This window comes from Typopeltis vanoorti, chromosome 13, assembly GCF_054136105.1.
Source record: "Typopeltis vanoorti isolate ZY-2024b chromosome 13, IOZ_Tvanoo_1.0, whole genome shotgun sequence".
NCBI classification, from domain to species: Eukaryota; Metazoa; Arthropoda; class Arachnida; order Uropygi; family Thelyphonidae; genus Typopeltis; species Typopeltis vanoorti.
The window spans coordinates 30,726,431-30,737,273 of NC_143561.1; the positions used below are offsets into that span (position 1 = coordinate 30,726,431).

Below are 10,843 nucleotides of genomic sequence, written 5' to 3' on the forward strand. Positions count from 1 at the left end.
AGAGGGGAAAAAAATAGATTGAAGAGCTGTATTTTTTCACTGCTAAGAACTATTTCAGTAATTTTGACATGTGATGCCAAAAAAGATTACATGGATGATAATTATATTCCTTATACACTATATGCAACACATGGTACATTCTGAAAAATAAGCTGAGAAATTTATTTTTCAGCATGAAATAAACATTGAAACATTGCAACTTGGCTGTCACTATAAATAAATCATACTCAATTGTTTTCTAAAGGATTCTTTTAGAGTAGCATTATTTATACATAAAGTGGTGAATCTGAAAACTTCTTTATTTTGGAATTACAGCAGAAGTAACTACTATAATGTTTATCAACTTCCAGGATATAAGTTTACAGAATAAAAACTCTAAAAATAAACCCAGCAGATTTGATTCTGAAACAAATGTTATCTTCATCAACAAATGCTATTGTACTGAAAAACAGTAGGTTATTTAAGTTAAGGGCTATGACATCCCATATTGTTTCTTAGCCGAATAAGAAACTCAAAGAGTTTCATGCCGAGTATAGAAACTATATAAAGTTCGGCGATTCAAAGTGTAAGCAAATACCTGGATAGTGCAGCACCTGACCCATTTCAGACCCATTGCTTACACTTGGAATCGCCTAACTTTATATAGTTTCTATACTCGGCATGAAACTCTGAGTTTCTTATTTGGCTAAGAAACAATATGGGATGTAATATCCCTCAACTTAAATAAGTTCATGTCCCTGAATTGAAGCCTTTGGCTCTTCATATAATTAGCAGTAGGGTTATATTTAATATTAAAAACTTAAAACAGAAAGCATCACTGGCATGCTTCAGGGATGTGTTGTGGAGCAATTGTTAACTTGTATATTAATGATATTGGATGGGTTTAACTGGAGACATGCAACTGTTTTCAGATAATGCAAAATTGGGAGAATAAGAATCAAGCAGATGTTTTAGCCTTACAGGAGTACTTGAACAAATTGTACGAGTGGAACCATCAGTTAGTTGCAAAGTGTAAAGTTCTGAAATATGGTAAGCGACAATGGAAAGCAAAGTATATACACTTGGGGTGGGGGGGAATTATGGAGAGAGTTGAGAAAGCAAGAAATTTGAATGGGGAGAAGATAAGCCTTAAGTACAGGGGTCACACAGCATAAGCTGTGCAGTATAAGGAATCAATTGATCACATTATGGGAATGATGTGGAAGACTAACATGCAGAAATGAAGATGTTATGGTTTTAACATATAAGGTTTTGATCAGGCCTCATAAGGATTATCATAGATTTGGTCACCTGGTTTTCAAGATGAGGATATGTTAGAAAGTATCCAGAGAAGATTCACAAAAGGCAGTAACTGGTCTTTGGAATATCGAGTACAGAAGACAGATTGAGGGAATGTGAGTAGAAGGAGATATGACAGACATTTAAGTTGCTAAGGGATTGCTATTAGGTTAATGTGGAAAAAATTTTGTTACAGAATAGGAGGGGAGGAGGAGAGAGTAGAATAAGAGGCCATCATTGGAAACTGTATAAAGAGGGTGTGAGCAAGGGAATAAAAAGCAGTTCTTTGCATGGAGTAGTTGGCAAGTGGAATGCACTGCATGACTGGCTGGGTGAATTTACAAACTGTGCTTTACTTATTATAAAGCACAGTTTGATGAGCTCTGTGTGTACCTCCCACAATGAGTATTGACTCCTTAGAGGTTTGGCATTAATAAAGAATAAGGTTTTTCTTTTTTCTTTTGGGGAGGGGGGGGGAGAAGGACAGATGAATAGAAATAACAAAAAAATAAATAAGGTTTGTAATGTATGAATCTCGAATGAATTTAAGAAGTGATAAGCATTAAAAACACTAGCAAAGCTTTCAAAGATGAAAATTGTTACCGCTTAATCTTCGTGGGATAACGTAAAAACAATGATATACAAGCTTAGGTGTTGAACATTATAACTTATTTTGAATGATATTACAACACCAAACCAGCTAATTATAAAAAGAAAAAAGATGTTTATTAACTGGCTTATATGCCACTGGATTTCAAACCAGCATCTTTAGAGCACATTACATCATTAACACATGACAATAAGTGAAATAATTCAAAAGGTAGGCCTGGTTGGCTGAGTGGTTAGCGTATCTGCTCTCCAGCCAAAAGGCTGCAGGTTTGAATCCCGCTGTGGGCATGGATGTTTGCAATTGTCTATGAAAATACTGGTGGTGGTGGTCGGCGGTAGATGGTGTTGGTGTAGACGATGAAGGAGGTTGCGGTTGGTGGAGACGGAGAGTTGAAGAGTAGGTGCCTTCCCTCGACAAGTCTTTGGACTCCCTGGAGGTGTTAAGTAATAATAATAAAAAATTGTAACAGAAAAAAGATCTAAAGTCCTATTTTCAGATCACAGTCTTCCAAATTTTTAGCAAATTAAATGCAACCATACTTGTTCAGGTTAAGAGAATGCTTCATGGTCCTGGCTGACTAAAAATCTTTTTCACCTGCAATGACTTCTATAAAGTACATTGTTTTCTTCCATCTAATCCTATAAAAGGGTGTCCAAAACATTGTTCTGGCAGTCTAGACTTCTCATAACAATGGTAGCAAATGTCTTTTTTTGTTCTTTAAGGCAGATGTTAAAAAATTAAAATATGCTTCTTAAATGCCTTTTGTGTACCCCCCCTCCCCAGGGTACACAAAAGGTATATTTACAAAAGGTATAATTACCAGGGTACACTGGTAATTAATAGGGATGGCAATGAGCCTAAAGTTAACTTATCTCCTTTTTAGGAAAAGGCTGGATAACTGCTTGCTCCCATGTCGTTGGGAAGAGGCCAAATGAGCATAACAGCTTGTAAATGAAACAAAGGATAGGTGTTAATTCTGTAGTACAAGCTCTTAGATTCTTTTTATTTATTTATTTTTTCATATGTTAGCAGTTGGAAGGGGACCAATCATTCGATGCTGAAGGCACACTCTCCCTCGATGAGTCTTTTGACTCCATGGAGGTGTTAAATAATAATAATAATAATATACCTGCTGTAGGGGGTGCAAAGTCCAACTCTACCTTCCCATGGTGCACCCTGGGGATGTTGGGAATCCTAACCATTATCGGACCTGGACCCAACACCACTAACAGAGCTCTGACGAACACTTTGGAACTCTGGTCAGGAGAAGTGTATATGCGACCATAGCAAGATGCCAATACAACAACAGAAACGGTCCCCCAAGTCCTGCACTCACCTTTCTACAGTCGGGTAAGGCATCAAGTGAGGCCAGGGGTGCTAAGAATCTAACATATGAAAACAGGCAGCCTCTTAAATCTATGAAAATGGCAATTGGTACCCTCAATACTCTAACTTTGGCAAGAGATTACAGAATAGATTTATTAATCAAAGAACTAACCAATATCAACTTGGATATCCTGTTAGTCAATGAAACAAAAAGATTGAAAGAACTGATGGCAAGATGGTACAATGGCTCACAGATACTCCTTGGAGCATACTCAAACAATGCAGAGTGAGCTTCTTTGTTAAATCTAAGTTCACCAAGTCAATCCTTTCTTGTAACATCATATCTGAAAGAATAGGTGTACTCTTAATTGGAAGAGAACAATATAATAATAAAAATAATATCCTGCTATGTTCCAACATCTGTAGCTGATAATCAAGAAATAGAAAATTTTTACACGAATCTTGAACAGGCATTAAATTACAAGTCAACATACACATTCACTGGTGGTGACTTTAATACCAAAATAGGATGTGGGAAAGAAAATGAAACGTTTATAGGACTACATGGCCTGGGACAAAGAAATAGAAAAGGAGAGAGATTAGCTGAATTTGCTGCGGCTGAACAACTCTTTATCATGAACACTTTTTTCAACAAACACCCAGAAAGAATTTGGACTTGGCAATCACTGAATGGAGACAAAAAATGAAATTGACTACATTTTAACAGACTGTAAAAGACTGGTACAAAATGTTGGTACAATAGGCAAAACATACTTCAACATAGATTCTGACCACAGACTCCTCAGAACGATTTATAAGAATAGACCACAAAAAAGAACAACATATCTGGACAATTAAACCACAAGACAACCCAAACAAATAGACTACCACAAGTTCAGGAAGTAAATAGAAGAGACCGAATGAACTATTAAGAACTGTTACATAAATGATGACTATCAGGAATAGAGTCCACAAGATGGCCTGTGACTAGTGGTGTGCCACAAGGATCTGTTCTTGGACCACTGCTGTTTAATTTGTTCATTAATGATATAGGAAAGGATCTGAGAGGAACAGTTCATTTGTTAGCAGATGATGCAAAGTTGGGTAGGGCAATAATGAATGCAGATGATGTCAAAATTTTGCAGGATGATTTGGATAGATTGGAGGTCTGGGCTAAGGAGAATGGATGTCAATTTAATGTGGCAAAATGTAAGGTTATACATTTCGGGGTGAAAAGATTAGCAGCAGTTTACTAGATTGGTGGAACTTTACTAAAGGAAATTGATGAGGCACAAGATTTAGGAGTGTTGGTGGATAAGGAATTGAAGTTTAAATGGCACATTGCAAAAGTGACCAAATCAGCTCATCAAATCACTTGGTTGCTGAAGAATATGTTGATAAGCAGAGACAAGCAGGTTATCGTTCCTCTGTATTGAGCCTTGATAAGACCCCATCTCGATTTGGTCACCTAGGTTTCTTCTTGATGGGGAGGAGGTTGAGAGGATCCAGAGGCGAGTGACCAAGATGATAGCAGGTCTGTGGAATGAACCTTATGAGAACAGGTTGAGGATTTGTGGGTTGCAAAAATTGGTTGATATGCGGAAGAGGGGAGATATGATTGAGACATTCAAATTACTGAAGGGTTTCTATAAAATAAAAGCCAAAAGGCTATTTTTCTGGCAACCTTAATAATAATGAAGGGGATACAAATCCTTTGATGTTTATCTGCCAGTAAGCGAAACTAAGAACTAGGACTAAGATCTATGAGTTTCATACCGAAAAACTATCAGCAAATCCAAGTGTAAGTAACCACTTCGTAGTACAACACCAAGGCAACTCATATCAAAGGTGGAGCAAGCTCCCTCACTATCCTTGATATTTTTTCTCATAATGTAAAAACACAGCCCCTAGGGGATGTAATACTGTAATTACATTATGAGGAGAGGTCACTACCCAGACCGGCTTCAACCTTTTTTGAGGTCTCATCAGTGAGTAGGTAGACCTGGAAGATAACAAGGTTTAAGTGAAAAGAACTTGCATACCTTCACTATATGAATGCCATAAAGGTGTGCCTGTATATTATAACAGAGAATAAATGCCAAAAGGCTATTTTTCTGGCAACCTTAATAATAATGAAGGGGATACAAATCCTTTGATGTTTATCTGCCAGTAAGATTTGTATGTAAGCAATACACAGCCTGCTGTGTATTGCTTACATACTTGCTAATCACTTTCTCTTTAAATTCCCTTAAATTCCCTCTACAAACTTTTTTTTTTTGTGAAGTTCCTGTTTAATGATACTGTTATCATCCTTTAAATCCCACTTCATTTCCTATTTCTAAGTATACTCTGTCACTACTTCCTACATCCTTTTACCATTTTCCAGATGCTTCTGAACATCCAATCCCTGTTGTTTCTGATGCCATTCATAGTTCCAAACAGTGCAAGTTTGTCAATTAACACCTCTGTAATTCAACATTTAATTCTATACATTTGGCCAATTCCTGGGTTAAGACAGCATGATCACCCTCACCAACTACTGAGAATATGGTCATCTTGATTATAAACAAATCCTCCAATATAATTAATAGATCCAGCACTCTTAAACTCCTGGTATCTTCCATTCATAATAATTACTTGCCCTCTACTCATTGAGCTATATGTATACATCATCCTCTGCATTCCCTGGCCTACAGCAGCAGCAGTCAACCATATATTTTGCCCTGCTAGCTTCTATCTCACACCACAATCTCAAATGCATTGGTTGTAGTTCAGTCCATCGTCCCTAAAAATACTATAACCCTCTCGTTTTATCAGCATATCTATCAACTGATAATGATCGTGCAATGAGTCTTGCGAATCATCTACTACCTCTGGAAAGTATGATTTTTGTTGTTCAGAATACCATCATTTTGCATGCAAAGCAAAGTGAAACAAACAAAACGGTCCAGACATACAGAGGAGATGGACCAGTGTTCAAGGGTTTTAAGCACAAAGCTCGTTTTTTTATGTTGTGCCCATACTCAAGAGGTTGGTTGTTCAACCTATAGTACATTAGTACAGTGTATTTGGGAAAGTGTTTTATATATCCATGTGTTAAGGCTTAACTGCTGAATGGTTTATACATATCTTCTCAGGTAAACATTTCATTATTATGTGACACCTCCAAGAAGTCTGATGACTCATTGCAAGAAAGCACTCTACTCCACTACCTACAACCACACAACTTGCCATCTCTGCCATTTAATTCTCCAACTACACACAACAGCATCTACCATCCACCATCAATAACAATAGCATTGTTTGTCTATAAACTGCATATGTTCTCGCAGACAATTTGCGTGTATGTGGGATGAAAAACTGAGGTTTCTGGGACTTAAACCCTGCACCTCTGTATGAAGTTGGTTAACTCATCTTCAAATAAAGATTTCTCTCATTGCCAATGATGAGAAATGAACTTTGAACTTTTCAAATCTAAGGTCACATCCTTACAGTTATTCTTGTCAGTTTGCAGTTACGCATAATTGTGAGATTGTTTAAACCTCTATGTAAGCCCTGAAGATGCCAACAGATAAGTGTCAAAACTAGTTGGTTCAGTTAATAAAATTGATCAACACTTGATCGGTAAACCAAAAAATATTATTTACTAATTTATGATCAAGAAAATAACCTTCATGATGAATAAGGTCACATCGTGTTGTTCTTCCAACTGTTTGCAATGTTTAAGTGCTGTTAGGACAAGACAATACACCCTAGAACTGGAAAAGACAAGCTCAATTCTTATCACGAATAGAAGAATCTTTAATGGAGACTTTTTCAAGAAGGTGAGTTACTCTCACATGGAGGAAGTAGCATAGTTTTTTTCTTCTAAAAACTGGTTTTTCATTCCACATACATGCAAATTGTCTAAACACATGCAATTAAGACAAAAATATTATTCGTCAGCAGATGACATAGCATATAAAGATTGTGTGGTTTGTTGATGGAGGATTACATAGTGCAATGAGTCTTGCAATTTCAATTGCAATGCACTGTGGATTGTGTGGCATAGGTGTAAGGTAACCATATGTCCCAATTTTGATAGGATACTCCTGATTTTTAAACCAGTCCCACTTTTCACAGAAAAGCTGATGAGACATGAAACTGTTCAGCTTTTGAACTCGCTCACTCAGTCAACATCACACAACTACTAGCATAAGAAGTGTGCATACATACACCTCATACATGTAGTAACATTAAACTTGTTGATCAATGCTGATTGTTTTTCTGCATTCTTTTTTAAGCTTGAATGAGTTAATACATTGTATCATGGTTTGATTATAAAGGAAAAAAAATGAAGTCTACTTCTAATATCTGAGTTACAGAAAAAAAAATCTAGTTGTTAAATCTAATTGCCATTTTCATTCTTGGAATTTCATAAATAAAAGGACCAAGATTTATTGAAGAATATCCTGTCTAACAAGAATGATAATTAGAACACTTAATTTTTACACATGTATTACATTAATATTATTACAAGACACCTTCAGGGAATCCACAGATATTGGAAGTTTTTCCCTACTCGGTTAGACTATTTTTTAAATTTAGTTTAATCCTTTATCCAAGTGTAAGCAAACAAAGTTTGCACCTGAAGTATCTTCAGGACTGAGGCAAGTCATGGTAAAGGTGGACCAAGCTCTCATCATTTCTTGTCTTAGTATCTCCAATAATGCAAAGCGCATCTCCTTGCCGAGATGTATAATGCTGTGCATTAAGGGAAGGGCCACTACCCAGACTGGTTTCGACCTTTACTGAGGTCTCATCAGTGGGACTTTCAAGAACATTCTCACAATGGTAAGCACCACCACTTCCATCCCAGATCAAGTGTAGTCTAAAATGACTCATCTGTAAAGAGTATGTTAGCCCATTGGCATCTTGTCCAATTTTTACAGATACACCACCACTGAAAATGTGTTCTACAGCGAGCTGTGGAAAGGGATGCAGACTACAGCCTTCGGGAATATAGGCCTACTCATCACAGAGGTCTTGCCACCGCTTTGAGAGATCTGCACACCTGTGCTTGAATTGAACTGACTTGCAAGCTGACATGCTATGGTGCATCGATTATGTTTTGCTGTTTCACACTCTGTCTTCTGGTATCTGTCTTCATGCTTTGTGGTAGAGTGAGGGTGACCTCTTGGCAAATGTATGGAACGTGCTCCATTGTTTTGAAATGCTGCCCATAGGATGGATACAACGCTATGCAAAATTCAAAGCTCTATGGTAATATCAGTAATTCTACGGCCTTCAAGCTTGCCAATAATTCTTTCCCATGTGAAATCTAGATGATGTCTTTGAAAAATTCCAAAATATCCAAATTTGGAACTTTATTAATTCATAAAAAGAGCTTCCTCCAAACACAATTCGCTTAGTAGCACAGCCTTTTATCATGTTGAATGGTACCACATGACCCCCTTTGCTTGACTCAAAAATTTGAAGTATACCCACTTTCTGCTCTAAATCATCAGTTATACAGCAAATTGCTGCAAGCTGATTCAGCTGAATATGCAGTTGTAATCTTCCAAAATAGTGTTAATCATTAGGTTTTGGACACCAGTGCAATTATTGCACAACTACAAAATGTTGCAGTGTGTATATATATATATATATATATATATTATTATTACAAATCATGAAACTATCTTGGGGAAGGGAGGGATGGGGATAAAGTGTCCTGCTATTGTCACAAAAATGATACATGAATTCTTGAACTCCATGGAAGTGCTGCATAATAAAAAAAACATTCCTTGCTTTCTAAATATTCTTGTCCCATCATGATATGTTGTATTCCTCTGCAGCTTCAGATTGCTGCTTAAACAGTGTTCTTTTAAAATTTTAACTTCTGATGAAATTTTAAAGAAAAGGCCACAAGTTGGAACTAACGGGCAAACTAAAAAAAGTACAATAAGTTATACCTACTTCTTTCCTACAGAATTACAAATATTAAGGATACCTTAGATATGCTTTGCATGTAGGGCGGCGTGTGTTTTCTGAGAAAAGGGTTGCGATGCTCAATAAATGTTGACGGATATTAGTTTTAATTCTTTGATTTATAATCAATTATCGTTGTGAAAGAGTTCTGTGATATATGCTCACAAGAACCGAATGTTTTAATAAGATTCGCCTCCCCCCCCCCCCCAACACACACACACTGGCAGAACCTCTAAGAACGACCGGGAGAGTTTTAATAAAGCTGTACAACACTAGACAGTTTTTTTTTTTTTTTTTTTTTTTTTTAAGTAGTAACTTATTAATACCTTTTAAATATTTAAGCACATTCTCGAATGCTACGTTTACAGAATCCTAGTTCCGGAGCCAAAGTCATAATACACGCATGAACAATCCCACATTCACGCGTTCCCACGAGGCTAAGACTAGCTTCCAAGATGGACAAGGCTTTAGCTGTTCATATATACACACTTCATTAGCACATACCATTCATTTAACTTTTAAAACTGAAAGATCTCAAAAATTCAACTTAAACAAGAAGTCGTGTTTATTTATTTTATAAATGTATGTGTGTGTGCAGGAACCCAAACAAGTGGCTTCAGCCCGACCAGAAAGCTTCGATGGTTAAAGTTACTAACAAGTTGGTTTCATCTTTGAAGCGTTCATTCAACTACTAATATTCCAATACTTCCATAGAACAGAACATTAACTGATTAAGCCTAACGAAAGGCTATTTAAATAATTTCCCGCGTTCATCAAGTCATCGAATGTATGTCATTACCCTCACTAAACCATGCCCAACACGCAAACTCCAACATCCCTTCTTGTCTTACCTGCCGATTCAGGTCATTTGCCATATTACGCTTAATTCAACTAACAAAAGAAAAAAAAAAAAAAAAAAAAAATTTAAATCAAGACTGCACGCCAAGTAAATAACAGCTTTAAAAAATACGACCAAAAAGAGTATATATCTACGCATGCGCAATCGAACAGCGTTGTTTTCTCCACATTATATTCTATTAAAGATAGGCATAACTGGAGTTTTAAGCCAAATTTAACAGTCCTACCATTTGCTTTCCCGGTGTTGGTTTGTTGAATCGAACTGCCGTATCATACAAGGCGTCCATTACACAATACTGATAATCAATGATATAGCAAGCTAAATTCTCCTAAGCCTTGAATTTAAAATAATTTTGTAATGCCCTCTAGTGATAGACAAAATAGGTGATTCAATAAACATCAAGCAGTATTTCATCCTATATAAGCTTTGAACTTTATAATTTTAATATTATGCACATAGTTTTTCAAAAAAAAATAAAAAAATACTGTATGAAATAAGCATGCACTGTACGTTATATCAATTTTCATAACATAATATATGAAAGAAGTATGCTTTGCTATCTGGAAAAGAGTAATGATCAAAACAATTGTCACTTTTTAAAAACAAATGCCAATTAAAGAGCCTGTGTAGCACAGTGGATGTGGCGTTTGCACACCACGGCGCTTGACCGCACGAAGGAAGACTTCGTTTCGAGTCTAGTCGGCGACTAGAGGAAATTTTTCTAAGCCTTTTTCCGACCGGTTCCCGAGTTAGTCGATCTCTGGCACGGGCAAGCGGGTTTTTCCTCCCGGAAACTCGGG

At 36.6% G+C, this 10,843-nt stretch overlaps 1 protein-coding gene across 2 annotated transcripts in view; it reads right to left on the reverse strand.

The window, feature by feature from the left end:
* The window catches only part of REG (proteasome regulator gamma), a 146,419-nt gene extending 136,030 nt beyond the window's left edge, over positions 1-10,389 (reverse strand). The window contains exon 1 of one of the 2 annotated variants that reach the window (XM_090402845.1): positions 10,270-10,389. In XM_090402845.1, the coding sequence (XP_090258971.1) occupies positions 10,270-10,329 (60 nt within the window). In that variant the 5' untranslated portion in view covers positions 10,330-10,389. Of the gene's footprint in view, positions 1-10,035; positions 10,091-10,269 lie in introns of those variants that run through there. The other variant, XM_090402846.1, reaches the window with a different exon arrangement.
* Between the last annotated feature and the right edge of the window lie 454 nt (positions 10,390-10,843).